This window comes from Pezoporus occidentalis, unplaced genomic scaffold, assembly GCF_034315485.1.
Source record: "Pezoporus occidentalis ecotype Australia unplaced genomic scaffold, CSIRO_AGI_Poc_V1 ctg232, whole genome shotgun sequence".
NCBI classification, from domain to species: domain Eukaryota; kingdom Metazoa; phylum Chordata; class Aves; order Psittaciformes; family Psittacidae; genus Pezoporus; species Pezoporus occidentalis.
In genome coordinates this window covers 307279-335200 of record NW_026914201.1, presented here as the reverse complement: position 1 = coordinate 335200, position 27922 = coordinate 307279, and the positions used below count along the sequence as shown (strand labels likewise).

At 38.0% G+C, this 27922-nt stretch overlaps 1 protein-coding gene across 1 annotated transcript; it reads left to right on the top strand.

Annotated features, from left to right (window-relative positions):
• Positions 1–141: 141 nt before the first annotated feature.
• On the top strand, positions 142–27922 carry LOC134165195 (uncharacterized). The gene is made up of 9 exons (XM_062621731.1): positions 142–486; positions 2118–2219; positions 6162–6272; positions 7951–8129; positions 20864–21021; positions 21875–21917; positions 25894–26080; positions 26888–27023; positions 27762–27922. The coding sequence occupies exons 1-9, from the start codon at positions 312–314 to the stop codon at positions 27859–27861; spliced, it is 1191 nt and encodes a 396-aa protein (XP_062477715.1). The 5' UTR covers positions 142–311; the 3' UTR covers positions 27862–27922.

Below are 27922 nucleotides of genomic sequence, written 5' to 3'. Positions count from 1 at the left end.
TGCATAAGAAAGCTTAGTGGTTGGATAAAGCCAAACTTCTCTTAAAGAGGTGCAGCTCCTGCTTTTCCTATTTTCATTAAGATTTCATGTGGCATTCAAGTTCAGTACACAGTAACATCCAATATTGTGATCTTCTATTTGGATATCTTTACAGACTGCCATTTTAGCAGCAGCAAAATTGCAGAACTATATACAGACATTACAAGCAGTTCATTAAGAAGCTTGTGGCATTTATTCCATGCTGACTGGCTGAGATCCAGTATTCTTCATGCATTTTCCCTACTGACATTACTTTTACTTGGTTTATCCTCATGACAGTAAATTCAGAGGATGCTCGGTCAGTAGATCTGGGACTACATTCTGAAAATGAGGACGGAGGGTTTTATACAGAAAACTTTCATTCTGCTTCCTGGGTTTTCAGAGGAGATGATGTCTCTCCAGATAACAGTCCTAGATGTCTCAGCAAAAGGCCTAGACCAGTGGCAAGTAAGTTGGCTAAAGCAGACGGTAATTAATAATTGTCGTAAAACTGTGTTTATTTGGGGCACTCTGAGGATTCCAGGGGATCAGCATTTTGGAGAAGACACAGGATGCTTATGCTGAAGAAGAGAAAAAGAGCAACCCAATAATCTAAAAGGTTATTAAAAAACTGTTAAAAAGTAGTTCTAATTAAGCACTGTCTTGCAAAATGTCATAATTGCTTGACAAAACTGATACTGGTAAAAGTTCACAATTAAACCTCATTATAAGAGTACAAGCAATGTAATTTTGTAACTTCTTCAAGCATGGCAAATTCTTAGCTGTTTATGGACATAAAGTATTATAATAGTCTTATAGTATTATAGTATTATAAATATATATACTTACATATATTTATATACATATAAATATATATATTTATACATAAAAATATATATACTTAGTATTATAATAGTCTTATAGTATTATAGTATTATAAATATATATACTTATATATATTTATATACATATAAATATATATACTTATTAGTATTATAAATAGTATTAGAATTAAAATCTGTTGCCCATCAAGCTTTCAAACATAGTAGATCCAGAAAGAAAAAAGATCAATTTTGTTAGGGTATGAAATGTTCTTCTGTTCGTAGTTTAAACCCCGTCATACAGATAGGTACAGTGACTAACTTTTGTAGGGTGATGGGAGGTTTTACTTCACTTTTCTAATGTTAAGTTGCTGAAAAGTAACACATTTCAAATAACTAAGACAAACCAAAACACACCTGTAACTTTTCAGAAAACAGTTCTTTAGTGGAGCTCATATATCATTCACTATATGAGAGAAAACAGTTGTTCTCTATAAATCTCCAGATATGAAAAGTCTCCCTTAGAATATATGAGAGTATTCTGGAGAGCCATTTTGATTGCCTTTTCTCCCAGGGGAGAGCTCAGAAGCCCAACAAGATAGTAAAAGTAGGCATTGAAGTATGTATACTCTTTCAGACAGGTAACGTCAATCGGCTTACTATTATCCTTTAAATTTAAAAGATTTATATCCTTTAAAGCAATTCCTATTTTCCAAACAACACAATTTGAAGCAAAACAGCTGTCATAAATTATTATTAATTTTGTCTCCATTAAACAAACACAATAAGACAGTGAAATGATCAAAAGCAGACACACTGAGAATTCAAATTTACCTGAAGTCCTTCATAAGTATAAGATTTACTAGCGAGCCAGACCATTTGAGGCATAATAATAATACTAGACCCTAAGAAAAAGTTGGAAATGGGCAATTAGACCCTGATCTTCCTGTTTTACTGAGGGTGATCCCTTTACCTTTATGACTTGAAAATGACATGAAAGACATTTCACATGGGTACAGCCACTGATTGCAGGTGATGCCAGAGGACTGAAAGTCAGTGGGAGCAGGCAGTCAACAGGGGAGGGTAAATGGAAGGAAAAGAAACAATTGGTATCCAAAGGATAGAGGCCTTCTAAAATATAAAAGATGAAGACCATCCCAGACATTTGCAGAATCTGGAACTGTCAGTGCCTGCAGATAAAAAGTTTTAAAATCACCTGCTGCTTGTTAATTTGAACTTGACCTGTAGAGAAAAAGGGATGTCTTTCCTGTTTTGCAGTCCGTGAAAGAACTGTGAAGATCTCTAAAGGAACTGGCAATTACCCTTGGGGTTTCAGGATCCAGTTCTCAAAGCCTATCCTTGTGACTGAAGTTGACACAAGTAAGTTGTGTTTGTGCTAGTTAACTTCTCTATATAAAAATACTTATGTAACGTTTGGTAATATAATATATGATATAATATTATCTACTTAATATAGATCATCTGTTTTATAATAGTATATAATATAGATGTACATAAATAATTTCCTAATTAGTGGGTGTAAGGTGTTTAAAAAACATGTCCTTAAACTGCTCATGACAAACTATCTGAAGGAGCCAGTTGCCTGTAGGTTAACCAGACACTGTTCTATGTCCTTCCATGCCAGTTGATACATTATGCAGGTGTCTGCATCCAGCCTCACTCCACATGTAAAGTCTAGAACTTTGGGGAACTGACACCTGTTAACAACAGACCTTTAAGAATGAAATGGAGGGTGCAGTGATCCTCATAACAACATTTCTAAATGCCGTATTAGCTAGGGATACTTCTGCTTGGATGGGTTTCCGTCAAACCATCTATAAGCACTAACAAGTGTACTGTTAATTCTGCATGGTAGTCTGATGATTACAAGGAACTCACAAAGGAACTTAAAAACCTGAGTGAGTGAGAAAAAAAGAGGCAGATGAGTTTCAACAAAGATTCAAAGTAAGATGCAAAATTGATAAGATGAAAATGCTTCTAGAAATTATCTATACCATGCCTACATGATGGAAAATATGGTATTGGCAGTTATGCTCAGGAATGAGATCTTCTGAGTCACCACTGAAAGATCTCTGAAATAATTGTCTGTGTTCAAAGGCAGCTTTGAAATCTGGGTAAAAGATCTCTGTCAGTAACAGCAGTGAAAATGAGACACAAGCAGTCAGAGTCATTTTGCTAAAACCCAAATCTAGAGCATTGCTTGCTCTGCTTCTCTCTGCATCTCAGGACAGGCACAACAGATTTAGAGGAGAAGGTACAGCAGAGTCTGATAGATTTCTACTACTATTATTTTCATTCTGATATAATAAAAAATGTCATCCTACACCAAGAAGGGTAGTGCATACCCTCTACCAAGGCATCCAAGAATAGCTCTGTCACTTTACCAGCCTGATGTATTATATTGTCCAGCTTCCTGACATCACTGTTAAAGCCTGTGAATTCAGAGTCCTGTGAATCCATTAGCTGAACCCACCACTTTAAAAATTGCTTCCTGAGCTACTAAATAGATTCATCATTAAACTCCACTAAGGAAGATCACAAAAGTCAGAAATCTGAGCAAAGGAGCAACACAGAGAAAAAGCAAAATACATCTCTGAGATGGAGAGGGATGCTGTGTTTCTTCTAAGGCTGCATGACCGTTTTCCTTGCCCTAAGGCATGACCAACTATGCCTAAACCATTTTGGACAGGAACCATCTAACCTGTTCTTTAGACTCTTCACTGGAGTTTTCCCAACCAATTTGGGGTGGAACTGTTGTTGGTTTTGTATGGCTCATTTAGTATGGCAGTGGTCTTTGTTGGATGCGACTTCGAGTAACCTGATCTAGTGGCTGGTGTATCTGCTTATGGCAGAGGGGATGGAACCAGATGATCTTTAAGGTCTCTTCCAAGCAAAACCATTCTAAAGGTCAACAACTTTACTAACACTTCACAGCTCTAAGACTTGTGGTAGAAAGCCATACATCCCTTAAGATCTCAAGATATTTAGATTTACACCACAGTCATGCTTTTTGCATGATTCTACAGTTCAGTTCTAAAAGTCATGCTAACTTTAAAGACCTCTATCCAAAATCAGCACTCAGGCAAAGGATGGACCTATTCAAAAGAAATACAAGAAAATGTTGAAAGTGGTTGTTTTACTTTCTATATGGCTATACTTATTCTTTATCAAAGAATATTTTATTGTAAACTACATTAAAATAAACCTGATTTTGACCCGGATCCTGGAGATTATCATGTATTTATACATGTCTGAATGCAATCAGGAATTTCCATTCTCAATTGAATATTTGCCAATAATGTAAGTCAAAAAAAAACCTTTCCCTGCAGTATCCTCTACAAATGACTTAGTAAGACTAAATTGTTGCTAAAGTGGCTATGTAATATTCTTCATCCTGGAACATCTGCCTAATTTTAGTCCAGAATATTTTTTTTTTAATATTTCTTCAGACTACATAGTACTCACAGCATGTCTCATTTGAAAAGTGATTTAAGTGAATCTGAGAAAGTAATTTTGAATGGAAAAACTTGTTCTGCCTATCTTATTAGAATGTTACTTTTGACTACAAGGTTAAAGACCATTATCATTCATTGCTGATGATTTTGATAAAAAAATAACTGAAATCAACTATAATTTGTCTAAATAGCACAACTGTGATGATGTGTGTGTGCTGGGATGACTATCTGTTATTGTCTGTTGGGAATTTCAGCACCTATTGCTAAAAGGTTATCTCTGTTGCAAAGGGATCTTCCTTCTTTCTAGCATTAAGAGTTTTAGATTACTTCTCAAACATACAGATTCCCTTAGTGTTCCTACATCAAAGAGTATAATCTCAGAAGAGATCTTTCAAATTAGAAGATGCAAAAGATTTTTACCTAAATATAAACAAATCATAAGTCATGCATGCAATATTGGCCCTAATAACTACCAGTGTAACCCTGTAACCTACTAATTAAATAGAGCTAATTATACTGTATATCATTCCTCTTAACTTTATTTGTATGCTATGTTTTTAAATGCAGTTGCTTTAAAATAGCAACAACAAAAAGAATATTCTTTCTTTTAAAGATAATCTTCACATAAAACTTCTTTTTCTCAAAATATGAGCCATTTTATTAAAACAGATATAAAAATTAGACTTTTATCCTTTGTTGTTTGCACACTGAGACATTGTTTTAATATTTTAAAGACCACTTATGATCATGAGGTCTTGTATGAGATCCTCAAGACTAGCACAAACCAAAATGTTCTGGTATTTGTAAATTTGAAAATGATTTATAATATACATGAAGGTGAACCATGTCTTTTTTTTGTGTCTGGTTTTTTTTTTTCATTAAGCTTTTACTGATCTCTTCCATACAACTTCTAAGACTCCTTAGAAATATACTGAATGATCACATTTGCTGCATGGGTAGGAAATCTTTAAAGATATGCACTAAATAGTATGGACCTGAAGCAATATTTTTTCAAAGCATTTTTTTCAAAGTGCAGCCAGAATGCTTAATTATAAAGGAGAAGGAAAAAAAATGTGTCCATGAAATCTGCAACTGGGATTTTAGTGACTGTGTAATGCTGCTCATGAATGGAGCATATTTGTCACTTCCCCAACTTGCCTCTATTTCTGCTGGCATCCGCCTGAGCCCTATATTATTAGGAGCACATGTGCTCTGCAATAGTTAACAAATAAACAAAAGGTTGATATTTTAATAAATCTGAGTCAATGCCTCTTTCACTGACCCTTTGTTAATTTACTATGTTATTTCCTCATACAGAAAAAATCCACAAAATATTATAGCTAAATTATTTTAACCAGCAAGAGAAACATCAGCATAGAAAATAGTCTTTTGGCCTTAAATCCAAAACTCAGCAGAATAATAAAATCTTTTTCTATTGACTTTACTGAACATTACACCAGATACTTGTTTGCATTTTAAGGACAAAACCCTCAGACTGAAATGCCTATTTGTATCTTAAAGCATTTAAGTCCTAATGGCATCTTTACTGAAATTTCTCCACTGCCATTGACTATCTAGTGTTGATCTGGTAACCCGTTCAACACTAGACAGTGTTCAGTTCAATCCTGAAATTTTATTTACAGATGACTAACAGGTTGCTCAGAAAAACTTTCTGGACCTCTAAGTTCACATCTCAAAGGCCCCAAAGCATTATCCTTGACTGGCTGGACAGACATCTGTTTTGCTAGAAAAGCTTGATCATATAGACATACTTGATATCCTAACTCTAAGTAAAAGGATTTGGTTTGTTGGTTGGTGGTTTTTTTTTGTTTGTTTTTTATTCCAGACAGTGCAGCTGAAGAAGCAGGGCTTCAGGTTGGGGATATTCTGATAGCAGTTAATGGAACTGATGTCACCAACATGCCACATTCCGAAGCTGCCAATCTGGCAAGGAAAGGTTAGTTTGAGATCACAGTATATAACATAGATGGGTCAGGATTTCTGTAAAGTGCTCCAAATACATCCAGACAAGTTGGATGATGGATACAACGGCAATCTTAACAGTTTAATGCATTAGTATTTAATACAGTACTATTGCCTAAGTCACATTTTGATCTAGACATTCCTCGGAAAACAGGAGAAAGCAGACATGCAAAATATTCCCCAAAGAGCACATAGAATCATAGAATATTTTGGGTTGCAAGGGACCTTAAATATCATCTAGTTCCACCCCTTCTGCCATGGGCAGAGACACCTTTTGTCTCTCCTGCCTTTAAGAAAGTGACTGAGAAAGTCCTGCAAGAGACTGCAAAGGCACCTTATTTATGCCGTATGCTTCCTCAGGGAGAGACTTCACAGATTGATTCAGTGCACCCAGTAGTTCTTTCTGTGATGCCAAGACCTGAAGTCTAGACAGGATAGCAGAGATGTTATTTCATAAGGCATCCTTTTGCAGCATCCCAAAAACAACGAGTCAGTAATATTGTGTGTGTTCTTCCTAGAGTCGTGATAACTAAACCCCAAAGATACACGTTTGCATGCTGAAAGTTAGTCTACTGACATTCTTTATCTATCCCAAATATGGTTTTGACAAGGGCTGATGGGAAGTTCAATAAATTCAAATTATAAGACAGCAACAAATTTGACACATACCCAGTTCTTTAATTATAGAGGTGACATTCACACTATTATATTTAAGAGTATATCAAGTCTTTTAGTAGATAAATCTCTGAATATTAGATTTTTGTAACTCCTCCGAGAGCACCCTGTGGCCTAAATCTTGACACGCAGACAGCATTTGCAAAGTCAGCTGTCCCTAAAGGAGAAATCCTGCAAAAGTCTTGCAAATGGAAACGTGTCATAGCCAAATTTCTCGATCCTCTTTAAGGCTTTGCCACTCTGAAGTAGTATCTGACATAATCAGAATTTGAGGCCTTCGGTGTTAAAGCCTTAGATGCATTGATAGCATCAGCAAATATTGTGAAATTGTACCTCATTGCTGATAAAAATAACATATTTTAGACAGCCTTGTAACCTAACATCTCCTTTGAGCACTTACTTTTTGCAAATTATAAGTAAACACTTTAGCACAGGTTAGCTTCCAACAGCCCCTCACTGAGGGGCACAGATAGCACAAAAGGTTAGTAGACATGAACAAGAAAGAATTCTCAGGAGTATATGTAAGATAACAGAGACTGAAAATGCCCCTAAGAACATTCTCAGAAATTTGTCTCTAAGCCTTAATTTGTGTAGACTCATTTTAGCAATGAAATCCAACTGCTTCCCTAAACTGGTAAAATACATAAGCACCAAAGATGCCCCTTGCAAAGGTAGTCACGATAGCTTTTTTAAGAAGTGTCTTCAGATACTTGGTTCCCTTACTAGTCCTCAACACAAAAAAAATGTTTTCATTCCTGAATTTCTGTTAAAAGAAAGCCAAATGTTGTTTGATTTAATTCACTGTTTTCCGGGCTGCTTTGCTCATTGCTGCTTCTAGAAGTGACACGGGGAAGAGAAGGGCATATAGGATAGAAGACTGCCTTCCTGCTCCATACCCTACAAGGGTATTTAAAAATATTGACATACTGGATTATAGTTTTGACCTGTGCTTTCACATTCTTCATGTAATATTTTAGGCCCTGATATCCTGACTATGACAGTGGGATCAGATATCAGCCGTTACCCTAACACCCCCAGACCTACCTGCCGAGGATATTTGCATAAACGAACACAGTCAGCAATACTGAGGGGCTGGAGAAAGAGATGGTTTGTGCTGAAACATAATGGCTACCTACAGTATTACAAACACAAGAAGGTAAGGAGAGTGGCTAATAAGGAATTAGCTGTGTCCTGAACCACGAAGTGCAGCAGTACTCTAGTCATATTTACAGATATTTATTTGACTTGTAGTATTTACAGAATAACACCAGCACTAAAGGTGCTTTTGTATGTGTATATAGCAGGGACTCATCAAGTAGCTCTGCCTTCCTATATCTTAGTCACAGATACAGACACTGTCTATGTTTTATGGCTTCACATTTATTCTCTTAGCTCTGATTATCAAGAACTCTGAGCTGAATAGGCTGTAGGAAGTTTGGATGAGATGAAGTAATTTCAGATGTGCAGAAGCTCTGAATTCCCTCTACCATTACAAGTATTTCCTTAAATAGGTATGACCATGAGATTTCTTTGTGTGAGGCTCCATTTATATATGTAATAATTTACAACCCCCTGGTTGTATGAGTCTTAATGGCCCTAAATCAGTGGCTTTGTGGTTATCTCATTTTATTTCATGGTTAGCTACACTTGAGTATTCTATACAGTTATTTGCCACTAAATAAGTGAATATAGACATCATACTTTAAAAGAGGGAAAAAGAAAAGGGATTTTTCTCTTGAAGTGGTTAGCTCCAGAGGTGGGGTATGTGGGCAGCAGGCAGCAAGCAGTGGTATGACTCATGGCCCTAGCCACGAGCCCATGAATTCACCTGCTCTGCAGCAGCATTTTCCTATAGTCTGCAAAATGGTTCAGTGGCTGATGCATGTACTTACAAGTTACTAATCCCTTCCCTGATGTAGCTTCATGATGAAGTTATTCACAATCAAGTTACATCTATAGAAACAAACAGATTGATTTCAAAGACTGCAGTCAGGGCTTTTTGCAGTTAAACTTTTTACAGCTTCTAAAAAAGATTGGGTCATCACTTCTCATTCATTTTAACATTTCAAGAAAACAGTGAAGCTGAGAAAATTTGCCTTGGTTAGGGATTTATCACTAGATGAAGCCCATGTAGCTTCTAGTGAATCTCCTGGATAACCTAGGAAGGGCATCAGCTAAAATATCAGCTGGTTAGAAACAGGTAGAAATGGGTTTGCTTCCAATGCACTGTTTGAACACATACCGGTGAAATACACCCATGTCCACCCTTCATCAAAAACTACATGAGAGCCTAAGCATGTCACCGAGTCCTTGACATGTAAATAGTTTTGTCTTTGATAACATGGTCACACACCCTTTGGTCAACTCAGTACATGAAGGATGTAGATGTACATGTGCATGCATACATATGTAGACACACCAGCACAATTTTGCAATAAATATAAATATAATCTAGGCAACAGAATAGTGTTAAGGAAGTTCAATCAACAGAAGAACAGTACAGAAGCTAATACTGCACAGAAGAACAATACAGAAGCTATTACTGCAGGCTTCACTCCTGATCATGAATCCATTTTTTTTTTGTTTTTTCTTCTACTTTATCATCTCTATTTCATGCATCAATCTCTCATATATGTATTTCATTTTTGCTCATATATATCAACAGTTTCTTCATTTTTACAGGAATAGTCGAGTCACTCCAGTAAAAGCCTCCCTTGATTTTTTTAAAGTCTTTTGTAAATACTAGAAACCAAATTATTTTTACCTGAAAAATGCTGACACAGTATCTACCAAGAGCTGTACTTTGTGAACTCCATAGGTTAGTCTCTCTCTGCAGCACAAGGTCTCTGATACAACACCACATTCTGATCCCCCCTCCTGGCGATCCTAAGTATAGTTTTCATTCACAATACTGTTATGATGAAACAAAAAATTCACGTGAAGCACTGCAGTTTCCTATCTAAACTAAAATTAATCAAGCTTTCAATATTTAAGCTTCTTGATCAAAACCAAACACCTTTTGGGGAAAAAAGACATTTTGTGAAAGGTAATTATAAATAACAGAAAGAGCTTGCTCCTCTACAATTCTCTATCCACATGACATTTCCAGTAGAAACTGGTAGGCTTATTTATCTGCATATACCATAATATACACATTAGCCTTCTAATCAGGGTTATGCTGCAGAACCACTGGGTATACAATAAAGCAGTCTGGCTTTCCACTGACATTATTTCAAAACTACTTATACTTGTCTCAAAACAGAAACAAATAAACAAACAAAACACACACTAAAAGGGATACAAACATATAGGAACATTTGTTTGGAAAAAAGTTTTTTATTTTATCCTGGTCAGGTCCTTCATCAAACTCCTGAAATGTGTAAATCAAAAATTTAGTTAAGCCTTTTAAACACTCCCCACTTTTTACTTTCCACTTTCAATTAAGTACCTCTGAAAACAGTGTTAGATAAATTTGATTGAGGATTAGAAGGTGCCCGATAATCTTCCATTCATTAATATTTATTAAATTTTCTTTTATTTATTTCAAATAGCAGATTTCATTTTAAGCCCATCTTTTCTTCCCTAGCTAGCTTTCTTTTATTTACTGCTCTGAAAAAGTTACTATTTCAGTCATAGCAACCTTATGTTTTGATAGTAGGGTCTTTAGCTACTGAAAGCATGCATTTGTTTTTGTTTAATAGGAGTAAATAAATTTTAAGCACTGCCGTAGCATATTATAGTAATAACTACTGCTTGTTTTCTGGCTTTATCCAAGAACAGTGCCGTTCAACCACTTCTTTAATTGTTTCATGTCAATTTTTGCCAGCTGCTCTCTCTCTGCCTCTAGACTCCAAAGAATACACTGAAATACTGCAGTGTTATCTTAGTACCTGAAAGTACAAGGACCTTCTTCACTGCCTCATCTGCTTACAGAGTACTCTGAAAATGCTTTTAGTAAGGCAGAAAGATAATTAAATACAAATTTGCTTCTTTCAATACCCAAATTAATGGACTCATTGGCACATCTTTCTTTTGTATGATATCTATCAGGACATAAGAAGAACAGCACATACAGATGCTGCTCATCCAACTTTATTTTCTGAGAGAATTACAGATAAACTTCTTAGTTTAACACAGCGTTTATTTACATGTTAGATGTGTGATTAAGTTGGAAACAATATCTTCCAGGCCTTGCCTCACTCAGTAGGAAAATTTTTTCCACTTAGTGGATATAAGATGTTCTTTGAAACAGTTCATTGAGGTCAAGAATAGTTCAGGGAGTAAAAAATAATTCAGTATAATCTCTATGTCAGTGTCCAATAAACTAACCAGTCATCAAGCATCAGTTCTTGATTCTGGCGCTAAGAACAATTTACATTGGTGTAATTCTGGTGGCTCCAGCAAGGTTATGCCTGATTTCCACCTACGCAAGAAGACAACCTGGCCTTTTACTTATGCCTGAAGGTGTGCATATAACATACCTTTCCTTTCATGGAGAAAGGAAAGGGTGTTTCATCTTCTGTTTTAGACTATACCAACAAATACAGTGAATACATTTCCTCATCATTGCTATTCACAGCCAAAAATTCTCCAACCTGAGCTTTCCTTTCCCACCTACATTAAAAGAGAAATTGTTGTTTCTAGGGCTTTTTTCATATTGACTCAATGCTGCTGTTTCAGATGCTCTGTCCAATCATATTGCTTCATTGGTGAAGTGATAGCTGTTGCAACAGGTTCAGTCACTTTACATACAAGGTAATTTTGTTCTCCCTTAAACAGATACTGCCAATGACTTTGATTCCACAATCCATATAGGTAAATAAAACACACTTTTTACCTGAGTGGACATGTGGCTATGTTTGTCAACTCATAGCAGAAATATTGGGCACATTGGGGTAGAGCCTTCTTTTGTGTGAATTACTGAGATCAGCAGGGATATAATGATTTATAACATTTTTGCCTCCACTTAGGAACAGTAGAGTTACACTATGCCCTCTACAGTTCTGATCCCCCATTGTCCAGACTATTGGATCCTCTCAGATGTGCTATTTCCTCTTTTGCTAATTTGCACAGTTTTTCTCCTAGGAAAAATATCTGGACATTGTGAGGTGATAGACAGTGATGTTCACTTAAGTCCTACCCTAAGGCAAGTATAAGCAATCAAGTTTCTTGTGCTTGAGCTTAAACATTTTCTTAAATAACGCTGAAAGCCTATCAACATAGTCAACATTGATTGTTTCTTTACAGATAGCAGTGTCTCCTCCTCTAAAACTAACATGTGCTGCTCAGCACAGTAAAGTGACTGCAAAGTCACCACGAAATGTCTATAGTGAAGACTCCAGTGTAGGACAGAGAAACCCTAGAATCATTGAGTCATAGAATAAACTACATTAGAAAAGACCTTTAAGATCATCAAGTCCAACTGTTCCCCAACACTGCCAAGGCCACCACTAAACTATGTCACTGAGGACCCATCTGCACGGTTTGTGAACGCTTCTGGGGACGGTTCAGATCCACCACTGCCCTGGGCAGCCTGTTCCAATGCCTGACCACACTTTCAGGGAAGAAATTGTTCCTAATATCCAGTCTAAACCTCCACTGGCACAGCTTGAGGCAGTTTCCTTTTGTTCTATCCCTTGTTCCTTGGGAGAAGAGACCAGCCACCTCCTGGCTCCATCCTCCTTTCAGGTAGTTGTAGAGAGCGATAAGGTCACCCCGAGCCTTCTTTTCTCCAAAATGAGACCAGTAGGATAATAACAGCCATCTAGCCACAGCAGTACAGCATCATTTCATCAGGTTAAATAAGTTCACATAGATCTCTGAGATGCTACCACAAAGTTGCTTTTAGAACCCGAAAGCAAACTTGGAAACCTCACAATATACTATGGCCTTCAAGATACAAAAATTCTGGTCTTGTAAACCCATTAAAAAGAAGGAATATAATTCCTGAATCTAGGAACAAATGGACCAATAAGGAGCTTAAAGGCTGTGGAGCATGCGTTCTTTATTGTGAGGGCATATATGTTAGAGAGCTAACAGTGTTCAGGCTCAAGAGGAAAGCACAAGGGTAAATAAAGCATTATAGCCAAGAACATATTTCCCCAAATTCCTTATTACAAATATCTGTCATGTAAGGACCTCAGCTAATTAAAGATGCTGAGGATTACAAATCCACTAAAAATGCCATCCCAAGCCACAGTTTCCTAGTTTCCTTTCATTGTTGCTTTCTTGCTATGTAGGGCTGGTTAAAAAAAACATGTTTAACAAGTGATTTTGTGGGTGAAAGAAGACAGAGTCAAAAAAAAAGTAGAATTAACAGAAGATCATGTTTGTAACAATGCCGTAGCTCCTCTCTGGTTTGTGTCTTGCTATATTCCTAGGAATTACTTCCTGTCCATTTGCCATAAATGGACCCTGGAAAAGAAGATAGTGAGACAGATAAACCAGTCTGTTATCTGAAAAGGAAAAAATATGAAACAAATACCATTGAGATTATGGTCTAGGAGAACCTATAAAGATGACTGGCTCCTAACTGGAAAGTGCTATCAATACATCTCCCTTGCAGACTTCCTTTTCAGAAGTCAGTCTGATATAGTCTAGTCAGTTCTGTCTGCTAGGTCCTTAAGTTACATTTGTCATGTATTCCATTTCTTTCTCCAATTTCCTTTGCTAAGAATGATGTGGAACAATAGTAATCAGGAGCCTTAAGGGTACAGGTTTGCTGCCAGCATTTTGTATGGACTAAAAGTAGGAAAATCTAAAGAAGAAGCTGTAATAGGAGAGAAGTAGGAGCAGTTAAGTTGGACGTAATAGTTAAGTTGTAATGCTCTGAAACACACTGTAAGAAAACTTCAACGGATACTCCTGAGAAGTACTCTCACTGAACACAGTGGCAGCAGTTACATGGGGGAGGGGTTGTGCTTTTTGACAGTCTTCATTGTGATTATATATAATAATGTCAGTTTAAAAAAGAATTACGGTTTACATTTCTTAGGCTCTGAAGTTTAATGCCTTTAGGAAGCCCACAGGCATAGTGTGAATGACTAAGGCAAAGTTTCTCAAAGCTGAAGTGAGGGCAATGGGAATGCTTAACATCCAAAAGCAATTAGACCCTAGCCTGGTAAACAGCTATTACATCACCTAAATGATCAGATGTAAGTCTGTATTCCTGTTTCCATTATGAAACCAATCCATTTCAACAGCGCAACAGAATCTTGTCTTCTCTCTTTATTGCACTTAAAAGCAGCTAGCACACTGGCGTTTAAGTAATGCTCAAATAATTTACACAGTGTTATTTACAATCAAAGTGGTCCATAACCTTCACTTTTGCTCAACGGCAGAATGCTTTCCTCATTGAACGTTCTTTAATTAGTGATGTCTTTCTGAAGAAAATAGTTGTCTCTATTAGGATATGTTTGTGTTCATAAATTATTCTCTTCTCACCCTCTGCCTGATTCAGAATGCCTGGAAACTGTACTAAAATTTGCTAATTCTTTTTTTTCCAAATAAGATTTAACACCAACATTTACACGCCTTGTATAGCCAGATGGACACCAGTTTTCTAATTACCGTTTATTCACAACAAGACACATCACTGTGCACCCAAGCCCCACAGAACAAGTGAAAAGCCCTCTCTTGACACAAAGAGGAAATTTAAATGCAAACTTAAATATTCCCTTTTCTTACTACAATTGTGTTCTCTGTACATGGGAACAGGGCATTTCACAGAAAGTGTCCTTACAAAAATTGTCTAGCTCAGACACTACAATACATGCTTCTGGTTGATTGTATGCATCCTTAAATCTAAATTTAGTATAAAAGTAGAATAGAAGAGAGAGGGAAAAAGATCTTTTAAATTATTGCTTATTTCTGTGGCCTATACTCAATCCAGTTATTATCCAAGAAAGAAATCGCCTGCCTGCCATGTGTGGACCCTTCACATTATTTCAATCTGTGACAGACATTTAGTCCTTTGTTCTCTTGAGCAAGCCTGTGTTCAACACTAAGCCTAAGCACTTTATGTAAAAGGCTTAGCTATAAATAGGTTTAGGTCTGAGCCATTGCTCATAACGATACCACTTCTATTTGTTCTTCATTCGTGCTTGGAGCTTTATCAGCACAGTCTGGGAGCTGCCACATTATTTAGAGATCGTATACAATCTGATTCTGCTCTATGTTTTTCATGACTCCCATAGCTCCAGGATATATTTTTCAATTTACATTAAAGGAGGTGCTGAGTCCAAGGTTTCCAATAATTGCACTTTATTACTTTTACTAAAAATAAGAAATGACACTGGCTGGTACTAAGGCAAGTTAATTTTGGCCTCCTAACAGAGTGCGTACCCTGACCCAGAGAAAGAGTCATACTCAGATATATTATTTTACGTGATTCAAGTTCTTCCAGATTTTAACCAATCAATAGTTCTTTCTGTGAGGCTTTGTCCTACACACTGTTTGTTACTTTTTGTGCAACTAATTGCAGTGAATTACTCAATATTAATGAAAGGACTAACTGGAATGTGAAAATGAGGCATATCACAAGACTAACTGATTGTACTTCATCTGACAGCTAACAAAGTTAGGTGTAGGATAATTATGTTCTTCAAATTAGAGGAGCTTTTACATCTCCTTCACCTATTATCTAGCTCTTCAGTATGTTTCTACTCTCTCTAGTTTAGACATAGATCATTTAAAGCAAAACAAAATAAATAATTCAGGTCTGCTGGCGAATGATACCATACAAACAGTTGTTGAGTCTAGAGCTCTCTGTTTACTGGAATATGCAGGTCTTTTCCTCAAGGGAAAAAGAAAAAGATGTAGGGGAAAATACATAAATGCCTTAGTTTCTCCTCTGCAAAACTGTGCCCGAAGAGGCTCTAGCTATAATTTTCTAAACAAACCTACCACAAAGCATGATGATTAAGAGAAGAAATAGGAAAGGGAATATTTTAGAGATACTATCAAGCAATCATCATCAAGCTTCAGGGAGAAGTTGGTTAAAGAAAACCAGAAAATAACAGATGGTAAAAATGCCGCAAGCCTGAGTGGCACAGTGTCTTGGGTTCAGCAGAAGCAGTCATTTTCTCCTTCATAGCAGCTGGTGCAGTGCTGTCTTTTTGACTTTCAGCCTGGGAACAGCGCTGATAACACCGATGTTTTCAGTTGTTGCTCTGTAATGTTTACTCTGACCAAGGACTTTCTGAGCCTCATGCTCTGCCAGGAGGAGGGGAAGCTAGGAGGAAGCAGAGACAGGACACCTGACCCAAGCTAGCCAAAGAGGTATTCCATACCACAGCAAGTCATACCCAGTGTATAAACTGGGGGCAGTTACCTGGAATAGTAAGATCACTGTTCGGTCGGCCTGGGTATCGGTCAGCGCGTGGTGAGCAGTTGTATTCTCTTCCCTTGTTATTTCCCTTATCATTATTATTATTGGTGGCAGCAGTAGTGGTTTGTGTTATACCTTAGTTACTGGGCTGTTCTTCTCTCAGCCCATGGGAGTTACATTCTTTCAATTCTCCTTCCTATCTCTCTGAGAGCGGTGGAAGGAAGCGGGGGGGGAGCGAGCAAGTGGCTGCGTGGTTCTGGGTTGCCAACTGGGCTTAAACCATGACACACAGTTGTGGCTGTGTCAACTGTGGTGAATGAGAAATAAGAAGGAAAAAGAAACAGTTTATTTTCCTGTCTAAGAGATGTCTAGTTTAAGAACATAGGGACTCCTCAGGAAGACATTTATGAAAGACAGCCAAAAATTCACTCATGCCACTACTGACCTGAAGCCAGTCTGAGCCAGTAACCTAGGGGCAACTGTCTTACACTTTCGACTGCCAGTCTTCTGAGGTATCCAGTCTTTAATTTCTGGTTTCTAGCACTGCTCAGTTTTCACATTGTGTTTCACGGGTTTTTTTTCTATTTTTTCGTCTAAGATTTGACCTTGTTTTCTGAGAAGTTACTTTTATTCTATTTTCCTAGTACTTGCAGTCTCTTGTGTAGCTTAATTTTAATCTTTTTTCATAGGTATTCATATATTATTTTTCTTTTTTTCACTGCGCATAGCATGAGATGTTCATCTTTTCAGCTTCTTTCTAATAGACGAAGCTTTACTAGAATAGCAAATATAACTCTGCTCAACAAGATTCTTTGAACACCATGAATCATTCAGGAAATACTACAAATGCCATTTATTTTCTGGAAGTATTTGCACAAAATTAAATAGGCCTGATTGGCGAATCCCCATTAAATACTTTAATGACCATTTCATACAAAAAGGAAGGATATGTGTAGTTTTCAATTCTTATTTCTCCTTTATTACGGTCTCACTAAGTGACACACTGGGGTTTGTTTGTTTGCCTGGAGAGTTTTGGGGTTTCTTTTTTTTTTAGAACCCTTATCCTAAAACTCAGGCTATCTTAAGAAAACTAACAGCAAGGGAAGGGTTACTTCAGATGTTTATAGTATTCTTAAAACAACAGTTACCAAAGTAGTATATGTTTTCTGCCTTCCACCCAGAGGACTTCATCCATATTAGATCCTGGAGACTGCCAAAAATCCATGAAGTAGTTGATAGAAACCTTGAGAAAACAGTCTCTTCTACTTAGGGGGGAGAATGGAATAGTAGTAGGTAATATCTGAGTGAGTTTAAAATCTGTATGATACATATCATCAGCTCAAACAGCATCACCTATATTAAGTTCCATAGAGACAGTATCATCAGTGGATTACTCTCTAGTCACAGGCTTAAGAAATTACATGTATTTTTTTCCAGCAATATAGCTTCGGCACTTTCTGTAACAAAGAGATACTTGCCAAAGTAATGCTCTCAAGATGTTATTCATGAAAGCCACACGGTCAAAGTGTCTCTCACATCTGACATCAGAATTAGGGGTCTATGGCTGCCTATTAGTCAATGAAGGACATTTCATCTCGCTTTGAATGCTTCAAATCTATCCTATTCCTTTCCTAGGTATATAAATTCGAAAGGGAATGGACATGAATAATTCTTGATGGCAAGAGCTGTATCTGCATTCATTCCAGACAGCACAGAAAGTGTTTAGAAAAGGAATTCATAGCAATGTGCAATAAGAGTGGTCACACAGCCATTTCAGTGTCTGCAGTGACAGACACAGTGTCTGCCTTCAGGCTAGGACAGTCAGCAGAACACAGACCACGAACAGGATGTTGTTGAATAACACTTAATTAACCTAGCACTTATTATGCTTCACACTAGGAATGAGATTTGGAGCCTTAAAACATATTTTGGTTATGTTGTCTTTCAATGTGGTTTTGTGCCTGAAGCTGTTATAAGTAATGTAGGTCACAGCACTGATGACCTTTAGAATTGCCTTTATCTTCTGTATTGACTTTAGTTTTTGAATTAAAAAAAAAAAAAAATAAGAAGAAAGCAGAAGAATCTAGGAAATACATTCATGAATGTTTATGTATACTGGTTTTCAGTATTAGGGATTATACACATGAATATTCCTGTATAACAAGGGAGTCTTGGGTGACATGGTTTAGTGTGTCGTGTCCATGCCCATGGCAGGGGGGTTGGAACTAGATGATCTTAAGGTCCTTTCCAACCCTAACCGTTCTATGATTCTATGATAGTCATGTGTGCCAATGAGCATTAAAAAAGTATTTATCTATATATTAGCCGCAGGTGCCTGTTTTGTTCATGGAAGGATACGTATGTTTATTTTTGGGCTAATAAAGAAATGAAATGGGGCATTTACAATTTAGCTCCTACTGACAATATTTAATTAGTTCCCAATCATCAACTGATCTTATTCTATGAAACTCTACCATCTGTGTATTTTGTAAATGGCACTAACAGTCTTCCTATGTCCGAGCATTAACTCATTTTTCCATTTTATTGCTGCCAAATTTCATAGAATTGTTAGAGCTCTAGTCATAGCTCTTCAAAGCAAGGAGGCTAAGATACAGTTTATAACACTGCTAGAGTTCACTGTCCAGAAGTGCGCACCTTTATTTTGTGTTAAGGCATGTGCCTGAGGACACCTGGGCTGGGAAAGTGGGGCAAGGAACTGCTTTACCTACCTATTTACATTAAGAAGCTTAATGGCTTCTTATAACTAACCACAGAGAAAGACACAGACAATGCCCTTCAGTCTCAAAGAGCTTTAATTCAATCAGGAACAAATAAAAAGGTTTTGTAATGCTTTTCATTGAAAGTTGTCTGAAATTAATGGAAAGGTTTATGACTCTAACGATATTTAGGGCAACTTCTTAAAAGAACTGAAATGCATCTTTTAAAATTATGCTCACTATTTTCTGAATGTGAGCCATTGTTCCCTCTATGTGTATATACAAGGTGAGGTTTTCAGCATAAACCTGGACTCAAGTAGCATTGCTTACTAAAGAAACTCATGCTCCTAAATTCTTTGGTGCACTCTCACTCAGCTGTACCCTCAGAAGCTGGAATATTTGCAAATACCTAGCAAAGTTTTCACATGCAGGTATGACTTCTGATGAACCAAAAACAATTAAGAAACAAAAATAGAAATGAAAGTTTAGAGGGTGTTTGACGAGTTGTCCTGGGTTCAGCAGTAGCAGTCATTTTTCTCCTTCTTAGCAGCTGGTGCAGTGCTGTCTTTTTGACTTTCAGCCTGGGAACAGCGCTGATAACACCGATGTTTTCAGTTGTTGCTCTGTAATGTTTACTCTGACCAAGGACTTTCTGAGCCTCATGCTCTGCCAGGGAGGAGGGGAAGCCGGGAGGAAGCAGAGACAGGACAGCTGACCCAAGCTAGCCAAAGAGGTATTCCATACCACAGCACGTCATGCCCAGTATATAAACTGGGGGCAGTTACCCGGAAGGGCTAGATTGCTGCTCGGTCGGCCTGGGTATCTATCAGCAGGTGATGAGCGGTTGTATTCTCTTCCCTTGTTATTTCCCTTATCATTATTATTATTGGTGGTAGCAGCAGTGGTTTGTGTTATACGCTAGTTACTGGACTGTTCTTATCTCAACTTGTGGGAGTTACATTCTTTCAATTCTGCTCCCCGTCCCTCCGGGAGTGGGTAAGGGAGGAAGGCAGGGAGTGAGAGAGCGACTGCATGATTTACAGCTGAGCTTAAACCACGACACTTGTTTCTCTTTTGTGACTGCATTATATTTTCTGTGGCTGCGGATCATTAAACCATAGAATCATAGAATCTTAGACTGGTTTTGGTTAGAAAGGACCTTAAGATCATCTAGTTCCAGCTCCTCTGCCGTGGGCAGGGACTTCTCCCACTGGACCAGGTTTCTCAAGGCCCTGTCCAGCCTGGCCTTGAACACTACCATCGACTGAGCATTCTCAACTTCTTTGGGCAACCCATTCCAGTGCCTCACCACTCTCACAGCAAAGAACTTCTTCCTTATATCTAACTTGAACTTCCCCTGTGTAAGTTTAATCCATTACCCCTTGTCCTATCACTACAGTCCCTGATGAAGAGTCCCTCTCCCGCATCCTTGTAGGCTCCCTTCAGATACTGGAAGGATGCTATGAGCTCTCCATGCATCTTCTCTTCTCCGGGCTGAACAGCCCCATCTTTCTCAGCCTTTCTTCATACAGGAGGTGCTCCAGCCCTGTGATTATCCTCATGGCCCTCCTCTGGACTTACTCCAACAGCTCCATGTCCTTCTTATGTTAGAATTACGAGAAATATACACAAAACTCCAAATGAGGTCTCACGAGAGCAGAGATGAAGTGTATGGTATAACCACGTGAGCAGTTTTGAAGCATATGATAGTTCAAAAGCATAAGAGCTTGTCACCAGCTTCTACATCTTTAGTATTGTAGAAGTATTTCCTGAATTTATCCCCATCTAACAGACATCAGTTTCATGTTATTTCTGAACCTTGGCCCTCTTTCTCTCTAATTGCAGGATGAAGGGAAGTGCAGACCTCTGGAAGTAACAAAGCTGGAAGGAGCAGAAATTGGTGTTGACACCAGTCTAGGTAAACCATTTGTTTTTAAATGCGTACCTCAAAGTGGAAACAGGATTTTCTATTTTTGTGCAACTTCCAACCAAGAAATGAAGAGGTAAGTGATCTTTCATTTACAGGGTCTGTTTTGTTATTCTGGTTTGGGGAGAGAGAGTTTGAATTTTTAGAGGATGTTCAGAATACCTGCCTTTATCAGCAGGAAAAAAATAAACAAATCTGTCAACCGTTTATGGGAAGATAGTGTTTCTAATTTTAATTTGCAGAAGTTTCAAAAACTGTTTTTCAGTTTCATAGTTATTTTTATGTTTTTTTTAATTAAGGCTTTAATATTCATGCTTTGCTCGAGATGCCCCTGAATTTCTGATTTACCTCCAAAAAAAAAAAAATTCACCCATCTTCTCATACCTTCTTCTGTACTGTTATATCAAAGGGATATATTTAAATCTTCCTTGTGGATGTAAACTTGCTTATCTGTCATTTCACATGAACAATCTCTCTTTTGCCCAACAAGGACAGTGTTAGAAATAAATACAATATCATCTTCCATTTATTCTGCTGTCATTCTGCCATATTATTGTTTTGGTATGTTAAAATGCAAGTATGCCCAAAAAGCGTACTGGTTCTTGTGAGAGTCAGTGAGTTTGGTTTGACTCAGAGTTAGACCTAAAAAATACTCTTTTTGCATTTGCTATCCACTGTAGCTGATAAAACAAAGAGATTTAAATCATCACCCAAAACACACGTAACAACTTTTTTGAGACTTATTTTCTGAGATTTATCAATGTTTGTTTCGATTTAATACACAACTTTTCTATCTTGAAGCCTTGAATGTGTCCTGAAAATTGCACATCCGCTAGATGCTGTGTCAGTAAGATTTAAAAGAGGCAGTGAAGCACATTTATTCTGCTCTACCAAGCTAAGCAGTTCTCATATTTTTTTTCATGTTATAGGTGGCTGGAGGCTATGGATAAAGCAGTGCATCCTGTCCATCAGGTAATGCTTTATTTATATTAAAAGCATGTGTATAGCAGATTGTGCAGAAGACTGAGAGACAATAAATACATTTGTGCATGCTCAGGCACAGACAGCAACATTGGAGCTGCATACTTTTTGCTGCTGGGACGTGAATCAGCTCCAATCTAGAAGCCATATACAGACATTATTGTGACTCAGCTTTACTGTCATAAGATGGAGTCAGATGCTCCCTCTCCAGATATCAGCAGCTTTAAGGTGGTTCAAAACCATAACCTAAGATGACAGTAATGGAAAGACAGGAATGGGAGCAATGACTCATGTCCACATGATCTTCTCTGGGTGATACTATCTGGAGCAAAGTGAGAGAAGGGGTCTATCTTTCTAAGTATTTTCTGCAAGTCTGCCTTGGTTGCAAGCTACCTGCTTTTTCAGACAGAATATTAGAATGGAGAAGGGGTTTGCAGAGTTATTGTGTATTTTCAGAGATGAAGAAAGGTAAGTTAGTTGATAAACTTTGACTTATCTCTCTATCTCTTTATATACACTCTGCTCGCCCCTATGGCTGGGAGAAACATAGCCATAATTGATCTTGAGCTGTCCCAGAGAGACCTTGCTCACCTCAGCATAATTTAGTATGAATAATCCTGTCTGGCCCCTGAAGAACTGCAAAGCTAATTTTAGTACTTCCAGGGTTGAAGCATAGGGGTCAAAGCCACTTTAGCCTGCCCTTTCCTGACCCCATGATTCTTATCCTGTCCTATAGGCAGAACATCTTTATAAAAATATGATGTTGACCTGTAAAATCTTTTTTAAAAAAGGTTTAGCTACTGAAACAGCTTGGTTTTTAGCAGAAATGATGTGAGGCACAAATGCAGGGAAAGTATCAAAGTCTGCCCTTTTTGAAATAAAATCATCAATAATAAAAAAATACAAGGTAAAAATTATAACCTGAATTAATGCAGTAAGTAAGTAAATAGATACATGAAAAGAAATCTACTTTCCTCCTCTTAAGTCAGGGCACATGTGTGAGTCCTTCAGCAGCGTGCTTTAGTGATGGGTTTCCAAATAGTGAAAGGAGGTGTTTACTGTAATTCCTTTTCCACTGAAACAAAATTGATCCAACATACATTTCTTGTGGCTTCAGCTTTCAGATGAGATTGTAAGTCCAAAACCGAATTTGTTTCAAAGTATATTCTACCTGGCAGTCTTTCTTAAAAGAATAAAAAGGAACCCACATACATTAAAGCAGCAAAAATAAATCAAACAATGTAAGGCATGTACCTTAGCTAAAAGAAACAAGAACCAGCCTAAGCCAAAAACGAGGATAAAGAGGAGGAAAAGAAAACACATCAAAAGAGTAATTCTTTAGTGTAACATACTGTCCTGGGTTCAGCAGTAGCAGTCATTTTTCTCCTTCTTAGTAGCTGGTGCAGTGCTGTCTTTTTGACTTTCAGCCTGGGAACAGCGCTGATAACACCGATGTTTTTAGTTGCTGGTCAGAATGTTTACTCTGATCAAGGACTTTCTAAGTCTCATGCTATGCCAAGGGAGAAGGTGGGAGGAAGCAGAGACAGGACACCTGACCCAAACTAGCCAAAGAGGTATTCCATACCACAGCAAGTCATGCCCAGTATATAAACTGGGGGCAGTTACCTGGAATGGTAAGATCACTGCTCAGTTGGGCTGGGTATCGGTTGGCAGGTGGTCAGCGGTTGTATTCTCTTTCCTTGTTATTTCCCTTATCATTATTATTATTGGTGATAGCAGCAGTGGTTTTGTTATACCTTAGTTACTGGACTGCTCTTATCTCAACCTGTGGGAGTTACATTCTTTCAGTTCTCCTCCTCATCCCTGTGGGAGTGGGTAGGGGAGGAAGGGGGGCAGTGAGAGAGCAACTACATGGTTCTGAGGTACTCCCTGGACTTAAACTATGACACGTGCAAAAATAACTTACCAGATAACTATGACACGTGCAAAAATAACTTACCAGATAACTATGACACGTGCAAAAATAACTTACCAGATAAAAAGTTCCATTACATATACAGAAAGATCTCTCATGGATTCTTATTAACAACGCAGTAAGTTTCCTCCTTTCTGCGCTACTGCATCTTATTTTTAATTGCTTTACTTTTTTTAGTTTTGCCTTTGAGAAAACAATATCCTCTTCTGAAGGAAATGTTTGATATAATATGCCAGTTTCATTGCCTAACCTCTGTTCTTAATAATCACTATATCTGTTGCTTCCTTCTAGCTGGACTTTCCATTCAGTTGAGTAGGAAAAAGCTTTTTTTTTTTTTTTTTTTTGTTCTAGCTGACTTTTTGCAATAACTAGTGTATTACAGTAGCGCTCACAACACAATATAACAGGCCAATATACTGACACTATGTCACCTGAGTGAATATTTAGGATAACTATTTTAGGAATACACCTAGTGTTACTGAATGCCTTTTCTGCACTTTTCTCCAAGTCCCAGCAGGTTGCCCATTCATAGCAAAGAATTAAATTAGCTATATTGTGCCAGGCCTTCTTTTCATCATTGCCTTGTCAAATACCGTAAATAAATGCAAAAGAAACCCGCTGTGGAAACAAACAGGATGATATTCATATTGCACACATTCTCCCCATGGATTTTGAATGACAGTGACACTGGTTGATGTAGAACCCAAAATATGTATTGCAGATGAGCAAAACACACTAGGAGAGTCTGAGTTCCTAATGCCGGTCAGATTTTAAGGAGATGAAGAAATGCTTTACTTTCATATTGGAAATTTGGTCTTACTAAACAACAGGGTTTTGGGTTTTTTTTCTGATTTTCTTTTTTGATTCTCTTATTGTACAAATGGCCCATACAGTGGCAATATTTCATGGGCTGAGTTTTTTCTTCACATCTAAATGACAATGGGAAAATTTTAGTAATGAAAAAGTCTCTGCTTTCCGGAATGGCATGGGAAGGCATCTCTAAACACTTTATGTGTGGTAGTGCTTCCATCCAAGTCTGAGTGCTGTATTATGGCTTCATAGGGCAATATTTGCTCTGGAGCCCAGAGGGTGGATGCTGGATTTTGTCTTCCCTGCTACACACCGTAAAGACTGCTGGATCAGTCTTTAATTTGGAAATCAACAAGACAGTTTTATAAAAAAGCTTCTTCAGACGATTTTGAAATAACCCTATTTTTACCAGCAGAATTTGTACTGAAAAACAAAATAGATGCAAGAAAAGATGTTATCATTGTAAAAACAAAGTAGATTATCACCATTTCCCATCAAATACAGGTTTTTCTAATTGCATTTTCAGCACTGACTTTTGCTGTGGTTTAACTCCAGCCAGCAACTGAGCAATACACAGGCACTCACTCACTGCCCTGGTGGGATGGGGGAGAGAACTGGAAAAGTGACAAAACTCATGGGTTGACATAAAGACAGTAAATCAAAAGCCACACACACAAGCAAGAGAAGGAATTCATTCACCACTTCTCATGGTCAGGCAGGTGTTCAGCCATCTCTGGGAGAGCAGGGCTCCATCACAGGTAAAGGTTAATTGGGAACAGTAACACCACCACTCTGAACACCTCGCTATCCTTCTTCTTCCCCCAGCTCTATGTGCTGAGCATGAAACGATCTGGCAAGCAATACCGATAGATTGGGGTCAGCTGTCCCATCTGTATACCCCAAAACTCGTTGTGCACCCCCAGCCTGCTTGCTGGTGGGGTGGGGTGAGGAGCCGGAAAAGCCTTTCCTTTGTGTAAGCACTGCTCAGTAGTAATGAAAACATCCCTATACTGTCAGCTGTTTACATCACAAATCCAAAACACAGCCACATACCAGCTACTACAAGGAGCTTATTATCACAGGCAAAATCAAAACACTTTTCAAATTATTTTCACAACAAAAGCTGATTTCCTAGCACTGAACTGGAGATTGTGTCTTACCGTAACTAGCAGGGCTTCCTTAAACCTTGCCATAAATATTTCTTACATGTTTACTTCACAGAACCATGTGTGGGTAGATGTCACACTGCATAACACTACGCTTCCACCCTTGGCTATCAAAAACCCGGAGTGCCTGGGGCTTCTCCACCAGCTGCACAGAAGCAAAGACACCTGGATTCAGCACTACTGCATTCTGAAGGATGGCTGTTTGTATTTTTATGCCACTCTCCGGTCTACACCTGCCCAAGGTAGGGACAGCTGCTGGATTCCAATTGATTGTTAAAGGGGAAATGTTTCACTGCATTTCCCAAATAGAACTTTTACCATTAATGGCTGTTTCTTCTTAGCAAACTCACTCTCTTCCATGAAGGTGAGTGAAGGAAGACCAGTCTCAGTCTTTTTTCATAAAATAGCCACTTCATTCCCCCCGAATATTCTTTCTTTTCTGTGCCATGGTCTGCATTTTTCTTTCGGCAATGGAGGTAATTCAGATCTGTGCACATTACCCCAGGAGCAAGTGTCAGAGAAAAGATCCACCCTTCCAAAGTACTTTACAGTGGTTGAGCCAGCCCTATTGATGGCAGTCCAATGACAGCTATCAATTCCGGTGTGTCAGGAAGCATTCTCAGAGGGAGGGACAGCATAAACTCAGTTTCCCTGCAACTACCAGGTTTTCACATGGCCTTGGCAAAGCTAGTCCATGCAGCAACAGGTAGAATGTCCCTACACCAGCAGAGGCTGGTGCTCCAGGGTTTGGGCTGAAGATCCCATCTAACTGCTCTCCCCATAACAGAACTGGGTGTCTATCCACTCTCTGAAAGCAGCAACATGAGGCTACCTAGATCAGCTGCAAGTATAGAGGAGATGAATTGCAGGCACTGAGGAGAGCTTGCAAATACAACTCTATTTTACATATAAACGCTGTACAACTCTGTTGAAACACCCAGCACAAGGCATCTGAGAATCCACCTTGCAAGAATTGTTGCTCTGCTTGTAATTGGCAGTAATTTCATAAATGGTGTCTGCGATATACATGATGATTTTATTCTGTTTAGGTGGCCTTTACCTCCAGGGTTATACTGTGAGTGAACAGTCGCTGGGCTCCAAGAGGTCTGTAATTGAGCTCAAACCTCCATCTGAAGAATTTAAAACTTTCTACTTATGTGCAGAGAATGTAAATGAAAACAAAAGGTAAACCAAACTTTCCGTACACACACAATTTTATTTGCCAGTCTTTAGGACAGCAGGAACACTGCAGCTTGGGAAGATCTAGTGAAAACTTTTCATTCTGTTTCACTTCTTCCCCCAGATTTCCCTTTGCTTGTAGGTTTAGTCAAACTGCAGTACAGCATGCTGGCACATGTGAGTCATCTGCTATTGTCAGTGCTGCAGCTACAGCAAGGATAGCTTGCAGACGTTCAGAAAGAAACCGGAATAAGGTGCTTTTCACAATGATATGTGGGTGTTTACAGTAAACATAAAAGCTATGGTACCTCTCATGAGAGAAAATGGAAACTATATTCTTCTCATTCTCAAGAATGATTTACTTCCAACAATTAGACCATTAGAAATAAAAAAAAAATTGGCCTATGAAATCATATTCTGAAGGTGAATTCCCTCATCATAATGCAGCCAAATCCTATGTCTTTCAGTGGGTGTTAGTCTCATCTAAAGCCTACTAATGAAGTGATATGGGGTTTAATTTAATGAAAAAGGACAAAGCTTTTCAGTATGTTGGAAATCAATGTTAAGATATGCTGTTGTTATAGTCAACTCCTCCACCTCCTGTGCCTCTCCAATCCACTTACTATTAGTGTACATAGTAACACAGCCGTATAACACCATTTATAAAAGGTGTGTTTCAAAGAATATAAAAATGCTTGCATAACATTTGATCAGGAACAGTTGTTGGTCTTTCATTTCTTCTAGGTGGATTACAGCTTTGAAAGCTTCAATTAATAAATGGTTACCGCTACACCAAGCAATCCAAGATTTTATGAATAGACCACTGGAGGAGACAAGGATGTGAGAAGAAAGATTATTTTCTTCCCTCAATTTCTGTTTCCCATTAAAAATTCCATGCTACATTT

Coding starts and splice junctions, on each gene's coding strand:
- LOC134165195 (XM_062621731.1), top strand. CDS start 312: ATGACAGTAAATTCAGAGGATGCTCGGTCAGTAGATCTGGGACTACAT. Junction 6,273..7,950: donor TGCCAATCTGGCAAGGAAAG/GTTAGTTTGAGA, acceptor GTAATATTTTAG/GCCCTGATATCCTGACTATG. Junction 21,918..25,893: donor CAGTGCATCCTGTCCATCAG/GTAATGCTTTAT, acceptor TTTACTTCACAG/AACCATGTGTGGGTAGATGT.